The sequence below is a fragment of the Magnusiomyces paraingens genome (genome assembly GCF_902498895.1).
Source record: "Magnusiomyces paraingens strain CBS 517.90 genome assembly, contig: contig2, whole genome shotgun sequence".
Lineage (NCBI taxonomy): Eukaryota > Fungi > Ascomycota > Dipodascomycetes > Dipodascales > Dipodascaceae > Magnusiomyces > Magnusiomyces paraingens.
Window position 1 is genome coordinate 3,141,146 of NW_022474068.1, and position 18,542 is coordinate 3,159,687.

The 18,542-nt window shown below is 37.5% G+C and overlaps 4 protein-coding genes across 4 annotated transcripts; all 4 read left to right on the plus strand.

Annotated features, from left to right (window-relative positions):
- Nucleotides 1-1,053: 1,053 nt before the first annotated feature.
- Nucleotides 1,054-4,794, plus strand: SAPINGB_P002729 (uncharacterized protein; the record flags this gene model as incomplete). The annotated part of the gene is made up of 1 exon (XM_031997447.1): nt 1,054-4,794. One exon carries the CDS (start codon nt 1,054-1,056, stop codon nt 4,792-4,794), a length of 3,741 nt encoding a protein of 1,246 aa, XP_031853338.1.
- Nucleotides 4,795-5,978: 1,184 nt separating this feature from the next.
- Nucleotides 5,979-8,234, plus strand: SAPINGB_P002730 (uncharacterized protein; the record flags this gene model as incomplete). Its single annotated transcript, XM_031997448.1, has 1 exon — nt 5,979-8,234. The coding sequence occupies one exon, from the start codon at nt 5,979-5,981 to the stop codon at nt 8,232-8,234; it is 2,256 nt and encodes a 751-aa protein (XP_031853339.1).
- A 903-nt stretch (nt 8,235-9,137) lies between these two features.
- SAPINGB_P002731 (uncharacterized protein) lies at nt 9,138-9,881 on the plus strand (the record flags this gene model as incomplete). The annotated part of the gene is made up of 1 exon (XM_031997449.1): nt 9,138-9,881. One exon carries the CDS (start codon nt 9,138-9,140, stop codon nt 9,879-9,881), a length of 744 nt encoding a protein of 247 aa, XP_031853340.1.
- Nucleotides 9,882-17,365: 7,484 nt separating this feature from the next.
- SAPINGB_P002732 (uncharacterized protein) lies at nt 17,366-18,530 on the plus strand (the record flags this gene model as incomplete). Its single annotated transcript, XM_031997450.1, has 2 exons — nt 17,366-17,440; nt 17,859-18,530. 2 exons carry the CDS (start codon nt 17,366-17,368, stop codon nt 18,528-18,530), a joined length of 747 nt encoding a protein of 248 aa, XP_031853341.1.
- Nucleotides 18,531-18,542: the final 12 nt, after the last annotated feature.

Here is an 18,542-nt window from a genome sequence, read left to right on the forward strand (position 1 = left end):
ACAAAGTATATTATATTTTTATAAAAATATTGGTTGTTACATCTTTTAATAATGACATTACAATCACACTTCTTATTTTAATATGTTACACGTCAGTTTGTATCTTTATTTTGCACTTCTCTCTTTCAATTTTTTTTTTTTTTTTTTTTTTCAATTTCCTTGGAGAGGGAGGTTTTTGAGAGTTTTTTTGGGGGGGAGGTTTTTGGTCATTTTCACTCCCCCTTTTTTTTTTTTTTTTTTCTTAATATATTGATAAATAACACACTTGAAAATAAATGGGTAGGAAAATGGAAAAGTTTCACGTGATAAATTAGTCAGGATTGTGTTAGATTTTAGTAAGAATAGGATCAATCTTAGTAATGTTTGTGTTGATGATTATCAAAGAATTCCCAAGATGGTAATTTTTTATGATCGAATTAGGACGAGGAGGAGATAAAAATCAAATTTTCTGGCAGATTTATAAGAAATCGGCCATTTTGTTAGGGACATTTCCCATTTCCCTCCCACGTATTTTCAACAGTGTAATAAATAATAATAATAATAATATACTAATAATTATTATTATAATAACCAAAATAAAAAAAAAAAAAAAAAAAAAAAAAAAAAAAAAAGCCCAGATTTCCAAATACGCACACTTTAATCCTATACTTTACTTGTACACCTTAATATTATTATTATTATTATTTTTTTTTTTTTAAAATTATATTCTATTTTATTTTATATATTCACCATTACTATCATCATTATTCCCAACAAACAATTTTGAAAAAAAAAAAAAAAAAAAAAAAAATGCCAGCGGCAGCAACATCAACCGCCCCAAAATATCTACAGCCGCCACCTCAGCATCAGAACCAGCATCAGCATCAGCATCAGCATCAGCATCAGCATCAATATCAATATCAACATCAGCATCAACATCAGCATTACTATCAGCAACAACAACAACAACAAAATCAAGGACCCCCGCATTTCCAGTACAATGGTTCTTCTTCAAACATTGCATCGTCAACAACATCAACTACATCAACTACATCAACAACTACATCAATCCCAATGCCTACAATATCAACTGCATCTTTAACATCTTCAGAAACTGCATCTACTATTAGTACTAATACTTCTTCTTCAATGAATCAAACAGGCCACCATCATTATAGTTCAAGTTCTCAGTACCCAAATCAAACATCGTCCACATCATCAGACAATGTAAATAATAATAACAACAGTAACAATAACAACAATAATCATAACAACAATAGCAACAGCAACAGCAATAGCAACAGCAATAGCAACAGCAACAGCAACAACACTGCTAGAAAAAGACAAGCTCCAAGTTCAACATACTTTTCAAACGTAGCTAATCTTGTCTGTCTCTTTTGGTATAATGATTACCCATTACTGGCAAGAGCTTTCCATGATGCTAAAATAGTCGATCGTCACACTCGACCACCAGGATCTTCTTCTTCTACTTATGCTACGGCCCCAACTTCATCCCCTCCTCATAGCAACTATACAACTCCAGCTTCTTCCGCAGCTTCTTCTCCAACCCTAGGAACATCGCCTAAAACACCAGCTGCTGCTGCTGCCTCTCTTTCATCTCTTGTCTTCTCTAAATGGACCTTACCAACGCCTGCATTCAGGCAATTCATCCATAATGTGATTCGACATACACAACTACCCGTGACTGCAGTCTCTCTAGCACTGTACTATATTCTACGGCTCAAGCGCCACTCGCTAAGACCCATTGTTGGCAATCCCAACTCTGAATATCGAGTCTTTTCAGTTGCTCTCATGCTGGCCAATAAGTTTTTAGATGATAATACTTATACAAACAAAACTTGGGCTGAGGTCACACACCTCCCCTTGAAAGAAATCTCGGCAATGGAGGTGGAGTTTTTAGCAAATATGAGGTACTCATTGGTAGTTTCTGCAGACGAATGGGATCGCTGGCAGGCCTCTCTTAGAATCTGGCTTAACTTACATCTTTCCTATTGCTCCCCTGACTCATGTGTAGGCTCAGGTTCTCTTGGATCACCTTCTTCCATTGCTCCCTTGGTAACTGGTAGTAGCATTAATGGCAGCGGCACCATTACCCCATCCACCTATTCAGTATCTCCAAGAAACCCTCCAAGAGTTCAAATCCAGCCTCCTCCACCCCCTCCACCTCCTCCACCTTCTCATCTTTATCACCATCATCATCAAACGCTTCAGCCTACCCCATCATCTATAGCAACAACCCCACGGACTAAGAGACCCGCAGATTCTGACCCACAACAATTCCTTAATGGCAACAACAACAACAATAACAACAACAATAACAACAACAATAACAACAACAATAACAACAACAATAACAACAATAGCCAACAACCTCCTTCCAAACGCATAGTCCTTTCAACTCCTCCACCATCCCTTCCTCCACTTCCATTGGGTCCTCAAGCTAATCTTCACCAACCATTGTCACTTCCAGGTCCTCCAAATTTTAACATTCCTCACCACTCATCAACTTCTTCATCATTACCTTTACCTTTACCTTTACCTTTACCATTATCATTACCTTCATCATCTACCTTATTAACAACTTCTTCATTACCATTACTTTCTTCTACTTCTACATCTTCCTCTTCGTCTTCGTCTTCGTCTTCGTCTTCTTACATTTCCCAAAACATCCAGCAACAACCTTCACTACCATTAGCTCCAACTCAATATACTCTTCCAGCATTACCAAACTCTGGCCCTCAAGTTACATATTCAAATACCCAGCATCTCATTCCAAATACCTCCTCTTTATCTTCTACAAACAATAACCTTGCATCCGGCTCGCTCGTGCCTAAAACGACTATTTCTGCATCTTCAACACTACCCTCTACTTCATCTTCTTCTCTAGCATTATCTTCATCAAATTCTTCTACTTCGACCCCAACTTCTACCACTACTCTAGGTCTTTCATCTACAATTGATCAACAACAAGCAATTCAATCGGGATCTGGTGCAACAACTCCTTCAGCCTCTTATGGGAAACTCATTACAGCAACTAGACTTTCTTCGTCTCCATATGCTCCAGTTTTCCCAGTGCGCACATTATTAATTCCAACAAATTCAAATGGTACATTTTTATCTCGCAGTCCTGCGGGACCTCAACAGCAGCCACCTTCTGTATTACCCCCTCCGATCCCCAATGGGGGTTACGCTTATAATCTTACAAAACCAGCTTATGCCCCACAAAATAGTAGCGCTCTAGCTCATAGCCATGCCCCAGTGACTCCAAGTTCTCTAGGAAATGGAGGAGGAACTACTACTGTCGCTATAGGTAATAATGGCAGCACTACTGGCCTTGGGCTGGGATTGGGGATGGGTATGAGCCTTGGAGGAGGTGGTGGTGGAGGTGGAGTAGGAGTAGGAGTAGGAGGAGCAACAACAACAGGAGGTTTGGGTGGACCACCATCTTCAGGAGGATTAGGAGGAGGTCTACAAGGCAGCGGAGGGAGTCCACCAGCTCCAGCCCTTGGCCCGATAGGAGTTTCACCTTCGTCGTGGTTGCTGCCACCACCGCCACCCACCAATGGCCAAAACACTGGCAGTGCAGCTCAGACAGTCGCCACAGCTTCCGCTGCTGCTGTTGCTGCTGCTGCCGCCGCCGCTTCTCAAGCAATGCCCCCACCAGGTCTCAGTCCCGGGATTACGAACGGACCTACAAGCACATTGCCGTTATACTACTATTCAATTACAGACTATAAGAGTCGGTCGCAACAACATCCACCACCTACCTGCGGTGTACTTCCATTGGTTACAGTTACGACGCAGCATCAAGGCCATTTTGATTATGTGTCATGTTACAATACCACTCCTGGAGGAGGAGCTGGAGCAATTGGATCTGGAGTATCAGGTCATGGTCAAACACCAATGTATGATAATGTGCTGTATACTCAACAACATTTGCCTGGGCTTGGTACAACCCCAACAACACAAGCAACGGCAGTTCAAGGAGCTAGCGGAAATATGGGTAGAGTTGCAGTGACTGCGGCCGCTCAAGCAGCTGCTGCACATGCAGCCCAAGCTGCCCAAGCTGCTATTCTAGCAGGTGGAACTGGTGGATTTTTAGGAGCAAGTCCTGGGGGTAGTGGTGGCAGTAGCAGAAGTTGCAGTAGTACCAGTACTACGAGCAATAACAGCAGCCGTGGATCGACGCCGCAAAATCATGATGTTATGATGGGTGGTGGTGGGACTAGCGGAAGTAATGGTAGTACGACAGTCACACCAAGCAATATTGGAAACTTGATGACTCAATCATTATCGGCTCATCAACACCACCAGCAAGGACTCCCACCACCACCACTACAACAGCAACAGCAACAGCAACAGCAACAGCAACAGCAACAGCAACAGCAACAGCAACAGCAACAACAACAGCAACAACAACAACAGACAATGATGATCCATTCGGTGTCTACATCTCCGGTAGATAGCTTGGACCGTCTGTCTCCGATCGGACCAAGTCCAGGACTGGGTTCTGCTGGTGGTAGTGGTGGTGTAGGGTCTGGGACTCTTCAACCTGGTGTGTTTTTTAGGGCCCCGTTACCTCCACCACCACCATCACAGCAACAAGGGCCGGTGCCCGGGTATTATTCTTCACAAGCAAATAATACTCAATCGCATCAGTTGCAGCAGCAGCAGCAGCAGCAGCAATTTGTACAGCATCATCATCAACTCCCCCTTTCTAGACATTCTAGTCAACAGCAATATTCTGTTCACACGACACCACCCCAACAGCAAAATAACCCGAGCCACCAATGATTGTATATACGGTTTTGCCGCTTTGCGGTGTTTTTTTTTTTTTTTTTCTTTCTCTTCTCTGCCTTTTTTTTTTCTTTTTTTTTGATTTCTTTTTGGGAATTTGTAGTAATATATATGCAGTACAACTAAAGCTTTTTATGGCTTATTCTTTATATAATACGAATATACTAATACAAATATAGAAATTTATATGCTATTTTTTTTGTTATTTAGAGAAAATAGAATGAGAGAGAGGGATAAAAAAAAAAGTTTTGTGAATAAAAAAGTCTAAGCCATTTTCGTATACATTTAAGTGTGGAAGCTTTAAGCAAGTATTTCTTTTTTTTTTTTATTATTATTATTATTATCTGTACCATAAGGATAAATTTTAAGAAAGAGGTAATTCTTAGATTGGAAATAAATTGAAATATTGAAAAAAAAAAAAAAAAAATTTTGAAATAAAATAAAAAAATAAATTGTTTATTAAAATGACGATACTTTATAATTTTATGCTCATTGAACAGATGAATAATTATACAATTATGGAACTATTTTCACTAGACCAAATTTATATTAATAAATTTATTAATATTAAAAAAAAAAAAAAAAAAAAAAAAAGAGAAAATTTTTTTAAATATTTAAAAGAAAAAAAAAACCGCATTTTTTAAATTTTTTTTTTAATTTTTTTTTTTTTTTAATTTTGAGAAATTATTTGCGGGGTTGAAAGTTAATGAGAAAAAAAATAAAAAATAAAAAATAAAAAAAATAAAAAAAAATAAAAAAAAATAAAAAAAAATAAAATTATAAACCCTAACCCTTTTTTATACATTTAAATTTTTTTTTAAAGGGAGTGTAGAGGGGTAGACATAAAAAAAAAATTCAACTTAAACATCATTACAGCCGATCTTCACCAAATCAAAGTTCAATTCAGGTCAAATGAAAAGTCTATAAAGTAATTCTTTGTTAGTAAAAAATAAAAAATAAAAAATAAATATAAAAAGGAATTTTTTTCAAGTTTTTATTCTTAAATTCTCTTTGAGTTCTTATTTTTTTTTTTTTGTCATCTTCATTAACGAGAAAGGAAAAATAGTAAACAAAGAGAGAATCCAAATTAAAATCACGCCCAACATACAACTTACTCGGGTGATTTCTTTCTTTCTTTTTTTTTTTTTTTTTTTTTTTTCTTTCTTTCTTCACATCTTCACATGTGCGGAATCCTTGCCTTTCTAAGACCTGTAGTAGTCTCTAAAAATCATTCTTCCAACTCACCTCGGCCCACTGCTACTACTGTTACTACTACAACTTCTACTACTACTACTACTACTACTACTACTACTACTACTACTACTTGTCCACTTAATAACGTGTACCCACTGCTACGAAAAGAAACAGCAGCAAGAGGACCTGACTCTCTTTCATCCCCCATTGATGTCTCAAACTCTTTTTCTACAAATGAACCCATAAACTACTTGCTTACCAAAGATGCCGAGTTTGCATGTGGACAAGAATCTACTCTTCGCGTGTTTTCTTCAGTCTTGTCCCTACGACCGCCTCTCACTCCACAACCAATAGTGATTCAAAAAAACTCACTGCAACAAATACAACAACAACAACAACAACAACAATTAGTGGTCCAATTTAATGGTGAATTGTATAATAATGACATCTCCGGGAATGATACCGTATACTTTGCCTCAGCAATAGCCAAAGCTTTATTACAAAAGGATGCCAACAACGGTAAAAGGGCAAGAGCCCAAAGAATGTGTGATCTGGTACAACAATTGAGAGGAGAGTATGCATTTGTGGTTACAGACTGTGAGCATGGTGAATGTTGGTTTGCACGGGACCCGATTGGGAGAAGATCTTTGGTGAAGATTCAAGAAAAGAAGAACAAGAACAACGAGAATAAAGAAGAACAAGAACAAGAACAAGAAGAAAAGTTGACTGATTCGGGGGTAATTCTGTGTAGCGTGGCAGCTGTTAGTATTGCTGGAAATGAAGAAGAATTAGGAATTGATGAAGATACTATTGAAGTCCAAGAAGTTCCTGCAGGATATTTGTTTTGCATGGACGTTGATTCTCATTCTTTGTCTAGTTATGAGTGGAAATACTCCAAAAACATTGAACAAGAAAATGACCAACAAGAATCTTTACAAAATAATACCCTTGTGTACCCATATACCCGTGTCAACCAAACCTTACTGCTGCCATCACAAGATTCAACCAAAGAACAAGAAGCTATTCATCTGACCCTAGAACTTGATGAGCTTTTGGAACAAGCAACAAGACGTAGGGTATCTGATATCCCCTATATTGTTCACAGGGTGCCTCCTACTTGTCTTGAAGATTTGGATTCTACTGTTCCCAGTTACTCTGCTTGTGACACCCCAATCAGCAATTCAACTCCATCCAATGTTAATTCCCAATTGGCTCCCCTACCAGCACAACGCCCTCGAGTCGCCATTTTGTTTTCCGGCGGCCTCGACTGCTCTCTAGTGGCACAGTATGTGGCCCGAATTGTGGCGGAAACGCACGCGACCGAGCCAATTGATCTGCTTAATGTGGCATTTGAGAACCCGCGTGTGGCTGCGGCTCATTGTGAGGCCCAAAAGTCCAAAGAGAAGAAGAAAAAACAGAAACAAAAGAATAAGAATAAGAATACTACGAAGAACAAAATCAACAATCAAGATGATACTCAAGAGGATATTCAAATCAATGAAGAAAAAGATGAAATATTCGACATCTACGACACACCAGACCGTCTGCTTGCAAGAAAGTCCTGGGAAGCCTTGACTACAAAATATCCCACGCTGCGGCTTGTCGAAATTAACGTCCCCTATACGGCAACCCTAGCCCACCGCGCTCGCGTTCAGCGGCTCATGTACCCGCAATCAACTGCCATGGATCTTTCCATTGCCATTGCCTTTTACTTTGCAGCCCGTGGCCATGGTATTCTCTACTCCACGCCGACATCTGCACCTATTCCTGAGTATACGACCTCAGCCAGTGTTCTTTTTTCCGGACTAGGTGCAGACGAGCTGTTTGGTGGGTACATGCGCCATGCGCGAGTACTCGAAGAAGGAGGCAGTACAGAAAAGGACAAGGAAGAAAAATATAAACAACTAGCTTTAGAATTACAAATGGATTTTAGTCGCCTTGATTCACGTAACCTGGGCCGCGATGACCGCGTGTGCAGTGCATGGGCGCGCGAAGTACGTTACGTGTTTCTGGATGAGGCCGTGGTACAATGGGCAACCTCCAAGTGTCCTTTGGATTTGAAAGTTGGAGTACGTGAGGCCAAAGAACCGGAGACCAAAGTCGTGCTACGACGGGTTGCGAGACACATTGGAGAAGCGATGGCGACATGTGCAGAAGAAAAAAAGAGAGCAGTACAATTTGGCTCAAGATCTGCAAAAATGGAGGTTGGCAGTGGGCGGTCTAAAGGGACTGATTCATTGTAAAGAAACAAAACAAAAAAAAAAAAAAAAAAAAGAGAGAGAATTGGTAAGTTTACAACAATGACGTTTAAAAAAACAAAACAAAAAAAAGTCTATGATGACCAACAGATACTTCTGGATGAAGAACCTCGCATGAAATATAGCAATTGCATTGTCTTTTTTTATTCATTTCTTGAAAAGATCTCCCAAGAAATCCAAAAAGAAACATGTCGATGGGACAAGATTGTGCTTTGAGTTTAAAGAATGGTTGACCAGTAAGTGAATAAGAATCCCCTTAACTGAATCCATTATTTTTTTTATTATTTTGGGTTTGATACTGTGCGGGTTCTTTAGGTTCTCTTCTGCTCGGACTCACTCAAATTCTGCACAGCTGAGTTGACATCTTCGATCGTTCTGTTGGGTATACTTTGGAGTCTTTCAAGTATAGAAAAATATCAGACAATCAACATGCGGAGTAAACCTAGGCCAGGTTCTTCTTTGAAGAAGGTTAAAGGCAAGTCTGAGACGCAATTCCTTGAAAGGGTATTAACAGTTTATCAAAGACATACTAGCTCTCCAACTAAGAAGGGAATTTTTAAGTCTTATTTGGAATATTTGATTTATCAAAAAAGTTCTTTTTTTTTTTCTTCTTCTTCTTCTTCTTCTTCTAACTGATAAAGTTTTTTAGTGGTGGTTTGGAATTTATCCACATGTCGTTTTTTCTTACTAATAAAATTTCTCAACAAAACCTCCTTTAGAAACTTTTTTCTTGACACATTTCATCTTTTTTTTTTTTTTTCTTCTCCTAATTTATAAATAACTTATCAACCTCTGCTATCTATAAAAAAGGATCTACCCCCATTCCAACCCAGCACTAGCAAAAAAAACAACCTTCCTTTAATCATAACATTACTAACCATCACAGCAATGGTCTCGTCTCGCAGATCCCGACTCTTGATAGTCGCAGCCATCGTCGCAACCATCTTCTTCTTCATCTTCTCAACCGCCTCCCGTAGCCCCCCACAATCAGCAGGTCCCGGACCTTCTCCTCACAAACCCGCAGATAAGGTGTCTCCAGAAATTGCAGGAGCTTTCAAAGCTGCCCAAGATAACGTCCGTCTGCAACCAGATACAGAACTAAAAGTTGCTGATGCTGGTGTTGCTACGGAACAAGTTGAAAAAGTGGCTCCAGTGGCTGAAAAAGTCCCAGAGACCGCACCAGCTGTCAAGGAAACCCCCCAAGAAAATCAAGAATCTGAACCTGCTGCTGATCAAGCTCCGGCTTATGATGCAGCCGCAGAGTACGCCAAAACTATTCGTGACGCACCTCTCGTCATTTTCTCTAAAAGTTACTGCCCACATTCCAAGTTTGCCAAACAATTACTGCTCCATGAATACTCAATCACCCCAGAACCCATTGTTGTTGAGCTTGACCTGCATCCTAACGGCTCGGAGCTCCAGCAGCATATTGGCGATGTCACGGGCCGCAGAACAGTTCCTAATATTCATGTGTTTGGCACTTCGCGCGGCGGTGCAGACGACTTTAGAACCCTCAAGGCTGAGGGCATTGTGGTTGAGAAATTGCTTGAATGGGCAAAGCATGGACTTTATGAGCATAAAGGTCCAGGCCCTGCCTTTACTATTAAGCAAAACCAACAGTCTCAGGAATAAATAAAAGTTTTAATAAAAATTGGCATTATTAATTATATAAAACATTGTTAGAAAAAAAAATTAAAAAAAATAAAAAAAACTTAAGCAAGTCCCAAAATCATGTCCTACAATGTCTGTCTGTACAGGATTTTATTGCGACCCTAACTCATCTTCAATTAACCTCTCATGAGAGTCAAGTAAACGATGGCTATTTAATTTTTCTTTTCCTCATATTCCTTCTTCGCAGCCATACCGTTTCCACAATTTCCAATGAATATGGCTACTCGTCTATCCATCATCACTTTTGACACTTTCCTCACCGTCACCATGAATCAATAAACTCACTGAGTCTTTCATGTGTTTCATTCATTCTTCAAGATCATGATGATTAATTATCATTTTTTTCTCCTGAAAAAAAAAAAATTTGAAAAACGTATTTATACTGGACTCCCCGCACATTAGCAACCCCCAAACTGAGAAACTTTGTCAACTCTGTAATGCTCTGATGAGTTCATAGTCAACATCACTGAAAACTTACCATGTTTCCAAGAAATTCGCTTTCTCATTTCTACAATGGGAAACCAAATTGTTCAGTTTTTTTTTTTTTGATATCTTTTTTTCCGGATTCTTGCGCTCACTGTGTTGTTGTCGAAAGTTTTGGGCCCTTAAAGAGTGATTGGTATATAACTCCCTTGAGATAGAGCTTGATCTCCCGAATGCTGTTCTGCCACAAAAAAAAAAAAAAAAAAATGATCAACTGGGTGTTATAAACTCCAGTATTATTTTTCAAATGGTGTATTCCAATTTGTTTTGTTGATGGATTTAAATTTACTAGAAACATGTGAAATGACTTTTTCGATAGTGTTCATTTACCACAGCCAGCCGAAACATTTGTTTTATTTATATTTTTTTTAAATTATTAGCATTCATCTATTCTTTAATCTTTCATAAAAATATATCCCTAATATTAATCATGTGCACGGTAGCAGCAGACAAAAACTTCGCTCCACGATAAACCTGGATCTGGTTCTTTTGCATATATTCATTTAAATTTTATCTAAAGTAAGCACACTTTTGTAAAGGCAAGTTGAAGTCTCAATCGCTGTTTCCATACTCAGCTCTACAATTGGCGAAACACTAAACTTCATCATCTAAATCAGCCTAATTAACTCAAACAGTTTCTCTAGCTTCCCAATGTACTCACAAAGACCATCTTTTCTGGATGACAGAACATAAACAAAATAAGAAAATTTACTCGTCACTGCCAGTGCATATTTGTCTGCATGTTGATGATAATCAGCAATCAAATTTTAGAAAATAGGACCCGCAAGTTCATCATAAACCCCGGTTTTTATCTTTTTTTAAATCAGTTTACAGTTTAGCAACTTTTGTCATTGTTATTTGGTGGTGATGGTATTTTCCATTAAGCATTGCTATTGCATTCTGAGATTAATTATGGTGGCGGTTGTAGTGTAATGAGCTTTTTCATATATTTCTTCTTTTTTGAAGATTCTTGATATTTTGCAACATCAAAATTTGTAGGCTTTGCTGAAGTGGCCCAACAATAAAATGTTTCCTGTCATTGTGTGAAGAAGACATATTTATCAAATTTGGCGGTGGTAGATCTGTCAACATCAAGATGTTAAGAAACGAAATTATTATAGTGAAAGCGAAAAAATTATAGACAACATCTTATGCTACCAAAAAAACAAGAGTATATAATATACCCTGCATACGTATGCAATTGAGCACTAACTATTGAATATTGACGAATTTACACCAATAACAATGTAAAAACTTCCAAAAAACAGAATTTATTTTGAGAAAATAATTAAGAAATTAAGCTAAAAATTTTTTTTCTAACCTTTTATCTATCAAAATATGTCACGACAAAATATAAAACACATCCTTTTATGTTTATAACATGAAAAAATAATGCCTCGAGCCGGATTCGAACCGACGATCTCGTCATTACTAGTGACGCGCCTTACCAACTTGGCCATCAAGGCTTGTAAGCTCGTTATAGTGTAGTTAATTTATTGCAATATATAGAACCTGAACCTTTTTTTAAATATTTTTTTTGTAGAATGTTGTGCTTTTGGGGAAAGGGCTGGATGGTGTAAAGGGTAACACGTTCGCTCGATAGCGGAAGATACTGGGTTCGATTCCCAGAATACCCCCTTTTCCTGAGGATGTGTACGGGAGTATACACCTAGACTGAAAACCATAGGCTACCCTGGTTACAGGAATGCCGACTCTTCCGTACAGTCTAAATAGCCTGCAGGTGATTGCGGGCCGTATCTCTGACGGAAGAGATTAAGAAATACATTGGCGTCCGTAAAGATAAGTGGAAATGGGTTGGGAAGGTTTTGGGACCGACAGACTGGTTCTCCCTGTTCCTCGTAAGCTGGCATCAGGGCCCATCTTCCGGGCTACCGGAGACGCACAGAACAGAAACCACCCGTACTAAAAAGGTACAAATGAAAACCGGCAAGTCACATAGTCAGACAATAAAAAGGATAGCGCAGATGCTGATGTTATATAGTTCTATAACCCTTGAATAAAAACAAACAAACAAACAATGTTGTGCTTTTGAAGGATAGCGCAGATGCTGATGTTATATAATTCTATAACCCTTGAATAAAAACAAACAATGTTGTGCTTTTTGGCATATTTATGCCAATAATTTTACTAAACTCTTAAGGTGTCCCAAAAATATAATGAAGTACAGTTAAAAAAAACCTTTCGTAAACAGTATATTTAAGGTGTTTACAAGGGCAAGGGCTGATTAGTATAACAAGTGGGCACATTCGTTTAACCACGAAAAATACTGGATTTAATTTTCGGAATATCCCATTTTTCCTGAAGAATGGTATGGAAGTAGGCACCTCGACTGGAACCATAGGCTATTCTGGTCACAGAATGGCCGACTCTTCCGTTCAGTGTAATTAGCCTGCTAGTGATTGCAGGCCGTGTCTTTGACGGAGGAGATCAAAAAATAAACAGGCGTTTGTGAAGATGAGTAAAAATGGGTTTGGGAAATTTGAGGCCGACTGACTGGTTTCCCCTGTTCCTCTTGAGCTGGTATCAAGCCCATCTTCCGGGTTACCAAAGACGTACAGAAAGAAACTGCCCGTTGCAACAAGAAGGCACTAATTAATAGACAAGACACCTAGCCAGACGATAAAAGGATAGTGCAAATGCTGATGTCATATAATTTTATAACATTTGAAAAAAAATAAAAATAAAAATAAACAGCAAAAAACAAAAAAAAAAAATAAGGTTTCTAAGCAAATACCAAAAGCTTGAGCAACATATTAGAAAATGTTGTAATTGGGCTAAATCAAGAATGACCAAAATTGATTTGGATGATAAATTGGGTTTTATTTATTTTACAAAAAATGTAAAACCTAAAGATGAAAAAGTGCAACTTATTTTACCTAATGGAAAACTTCGTTAACCCCAGAAGGAAGTTAAATTGCTTGGAATTACTTTGAACAATCTGCTTGATTTTAAATCTCATATTTTGAATAAAATCAATAAAGCAAGAAAAGCTGTTGATGCTATTTGGCATCTTGGTGGCGTGCAAAAAGGTATGCGAGGGCCTGCAGTCAGATCACTGTATATTGCTTGCGTGAGACCAATTGTCGAATATGGCTTAGAAATTTGGCATCATAAAATCTTGAAAGGAGAAATCCACAAATTGAAAGTGATGCAGAATAGGGCTCTGAGAAAAATTGGTTTCAAAAGTTTGGAATTGAAAAGGATATTTATAACTGTAAATTCGGAAAACTGGAAACAGTTAGGGAAATCTTTGTTGAGTGTCCTTTACTGGAACAAGAACGAAAAATAAAGAAAAGAATTGAAACAGATCTATCCAGGAATAGACTTTTCGACTCTCTTAAACAGTTTAATTGGCTCGCAAAAAATAGTAAGCTTTATATCTGCTTGGAGGTATTAAGAGATACAGTTACAGAGTTGATGAAGACAAGTGAAGATAAATTTGGAAGGTTTGGTCTATGAGTCCCTGTTCTTCAGAAATTGGAATCAGATCTCACTTTCGGGATATTGGATATGCAATAAATGAGGGATGCCATTCCTATGAAAAAGCAAGTGATGGCCAATAAACAGGACCAAGGTTGGCATCCCTGGCGACCAATAATCATAACATTGACCAATAGGAAACATAACAACTCGACTAACCACAAGGAATCGACAACAGGGAGTATTACACTTTTATCAATGATGGACGTGGTTCCTCTTGATAAACAAAAGGTGGTCAATAAGCAGGATCAAGGTCGGCACTCCTTGATTAATCTGCGACCAACCATCATAACATTGAATAACAGAAAGCATAATAGGTCGATTCACTACATCATAATCAACAACAGGAAACATCATACTTAAATCAATGATGAACGTGGTTCCTCTTGATAAACAAAAGGTGGTCAATAAGCAGGGTCAAGGTCTGCACTCCTTGATTAATCTGCGACCAGCCATCAAAACATTGAATAAAAAAAGTAAAATAGGTCAATGTAGTAGTGTTGTAAGTGGTAGTGAGGTAGCGGTATGTGTGGGGGTAGTTGCAATGGTAGTTGCAGTGGTAGTTGCAGTGGTAGTTGCAGTGGTAGTTGCAGTGGTAGTTGCAGTGGTAGTTGCAGTGGTAGTTCCAATGATGAAATGTCAAAACCCTTGTTCACAAGTTCCTTTAGTTTACCCAAGATGGGTCGGCAATTTTGCTTGTATGAGAAATAGCCATAGATTCATATTTATCGTAGAGTCTATAAAGGAATCTTTTGTTGCAACAATGAATATATCCCCTTGTAGTTGAGTGAGTCGCATATTTTCTAGTAAAGAGTTAGATTGATGAGCTAAGTATTGGGTATACAGCAAAAGTAGGCTTACCAAAAGACGACTGCAACAATAACAAAATCAATGGTGGCAAAGAATGACGATACACTATTGGGACTTGGTGAATCAAATGTCTGTCTCGTAAAGAGTTAGATAATATAGTCAAGTATTGGGTGTATTGGTATAAGTAGACTTACCAAAAGACAACTGTATCATGTTGGAATAATTGTAAAGGAGTGTGCAAGTGTTTATGAATATAGTATATACTATAGTTGATAGTTGATAGTTGATAGTTGATAGTTGATAGTTGATAGTTGATAGTTGATAGTTGATAGTTGATAGTTGATAGTTGATAGTTGATAGTTGATAGTTGATAGTTGATAGTTGATAGTTGATAGTTGATAGTTGATAGTTGATAGTTGATAGTTGATAGAAGTAGATGATAGTTGATAGTTGATAGAAGTAGATGATAGTTGATAGTTGATAGAAGTAGATGATACTATATGTAGAGGCATTGGTTAAAAAAAGGCTGTAGATAGTGAATGTTGAAAGAAAAAAAAAAGACCAAAATCAAAATGGGACGAAATCTTTTATTTTTATCTTCATAGTTCTTTATTTTTTTAAACTTTAAGTTCTTCATATGTGAATTCCTCAATCAAATAACATCACCAAGAAGGAGTCAATAGGCAGATTCAAGTGCGATGCTCCTTGATTAATCTGCAATCAACCGTCAAAAAATTGAATAACAGAAAGCATAATGGGTCGATAAACCACAACACAACACAAAAAAAAAAAAATCAACAACCGGCTGCATCACACTTTAATCAATGGTGGACGTGGTTCCTTTTGATAAACAAAAGGTGGTCAATAAGCAGGATCAAGGTCGGCACTCCTTGATTAATCTGCGACCAACCATCATAACATTGAATAAAAAAGTAGAATAGGTGGGTATAAGTGTATAATAATGTTGTAAGTGGTAGTGGTAGTGGTAGTGGTAGTGGTAGTGGTAGTGGTAGTGGTAGTGGTAGTGGTAGTGGTAGTAATCAAATTTGACAATCGTTGTTGTAATGTCTCATTATTTTAACAAACACCTGATTACAAGTTTGAGAGTTAAGAACTGTAGAATCATGTTGGTTTTCTCCTCAATAAAATATCTGTGGTTCTGAACAATGACGACGGTAAACAGTTGACGTTGGGTGCATTGGATGATTGTCTAGTAGAGCGTTAGGTTAATTAGCTAAGGTGTATTGGCTTGAGTAGACTTACCAAAAGACAACCGCAACATGTCAAATGTAACTATTGTAAAAGAATGTAGGTGATAGTACTAATGAACACATTTATATAGTATGATATGGTGAATAGTAGATCATAGTAGATCACAGTAAGGCATAGGTAATATAGTAGTAGATGGTAATATAGTAGTAGATGGTAATATATATGTAGTGGTAGAAATTAAAAAATCTGTGAAGAGTGAATGGTAAAGGAAAAGGAATAAAAATCTAAAAGACGGGGGAAAAGACTTTAATTTATACCTCCATAGTTCTTTATTTTTTTAAAAACTTAACTTCCTTATATGGGAATTTCTCAACCTAATAAAAAAATCCAATATTGGAATTTTTTAATGTTAGCATTAGTCCTGTTGTGTTTTTTTATTTAACAGTTGATACTTGTCACATGACAATATCTTAGATATTAAATCTCATAAAAGGTGAGTACCATATATGGTATATATGATTAATATCAGTATTTCACTTAGAACAATGAGCCAAATATTTCATTTTCAAACATTCAAATGTTACGGATTCGTAAATTAATTATATATTATATATATAGAATTAATATATCTCGGAAATTGAAACCATAAAATTAATGTTAAAACTTTAAGAAGTAACTGTGAAAAGCACAAATTACCACTCTAATGGCACCATGGAATCAAGGGCATTTTTATGAATATTATTTAATAAGTTACTTGTAAGTAATGGACTGCTAGAGAAAAATACCAAATACCAAATACCAAATACCAAATACCAAATACCAAATACCAAATACCAAATACCAAATACAAAATACAAAATATTTAATTTTAAGTTTGGAATTAACTAAAACTATAAAATTCAAGTTCAACCTGCAGGAAAATAATAACAAAAAGATAATTGTATATGTACTCAACTTTAGCAACAATTTTACAAATTAAACAAACATGCCATAATAACTATAATAAGTAAAAATAATTAAAAAAAATTGCTCCGTGGGAGGATCGAACTCTCGACCTTCAGATTACACAATTGTTAATATTTAATTATGAGACTGACGCTCTACCAACTGAGCCAACGAAGCATTAATTAACGACAACCTTAAATCTCATGGCAAAAGAAACCTCCACAACTAAGCCAAAATTATAAGTGCTTTTAAATTTGGCTTTGAAAAGGGGAAAGGGCTGGATGGTGTAAAGGATAACATGTTCGCTCGATAGCGGAAGATACTGGGTTCGATTCCCAGAATACCCCCTTTTCCTGAGGATGTGTACGGGAGTATACACCTAGACTGAAAACCATAGGCTACCCTGGTTACAGGAATGCCGACTCTTCCGTACAGTCTAAATAGCCTGCAGGTGATTGCGGGCCGTATCTCTGACGGAAGAGATTAAGAAATACATGGGCGTCCGTGAAGATAAGTGGAAATGGGTTGGGAAGGTTTTGGGACCGACAGACTGGTTCTCCCTGTTCCTCGTAAGCTGGCATCAGGGCCCATCTTCCGGGCTACCGGAGACGCACAGAACAGAAACCACCCGTACTAAAAAGGTACAAATGAAAACCGGCAAGTCACATAGTCAGACAATAAAAAGGATAGCGCAGATGCTGATGTTATATAGTTCTATAACCCTTGAATAAAAACAAACAAACAATTTGGCTTTGAAACGACAAAAATTGAAGAGGCGAAAAAAAGCTAGAAAAATTTTTGACCACAGTTTGCGTGAGGCAAGTACTGAGCAATGGAATAAATATTTGTCTAGTTTAGAAGGAAATGACATTTGGAAGATTTTGAAGTATATTAATCCAAAAGCAATGATACCATTATACCACAAATTAGAAAAGAAGATGGAACTCTCACTACTACTGTTGACGAAAAAGACATGAAATATGGAAGGCACTTCTACCTGAAATTGATCATGGTCTTGATAGAGAGTTTGAAATTGATGACGATTCTCGATGGCCAAAATTAGAGTTTGATGAAGTTGACTCTGCATTGGCTGATACCCCAAATGATAAAGCTCCAGGAGACGATGGAATTACTGGCAAAGTTTTAAAGATGGCATGGCTAAATAAAGACTTTAAGGAAAGGTTTTTCAAGCTTCTCCAAGCTTGTGTAAAGTTTGGATACCACCCAAAAGTCTGGAGACATGGCATTATTGTTGTTATACCTAAACCTAAGAAACCTGACTATTCAAAGCCAAGAGCATACCGACCAATTTCCTTACTTAAGATTCCATCTAAAGTACTGGAAAAAATTATACAAAAAAGAATGACCAAGCTTACAACACACTTACTTCCACCAGAGCAATATGGGGGAAGACAAGGTTATTGTGCTACTGATGCTGTTTTGGAACTTGTCCAAAGAATTGAAACTAGTAAGGAAAAAATTTCAGCTATGCTCATTGATATTCAAGGAGCTTTTGATAATGTTAACAGAAATATATTGGCAGACACAATGGAGGATATGAAACTACCCAAAGCACTTATAAACTGGACGTACCAATTTGTAAGTGAAAGAGAAGCTAGTATGCTCATGGACCGAAAAAGGATCAGTACAAAAAATTAGTACTGGAATTCC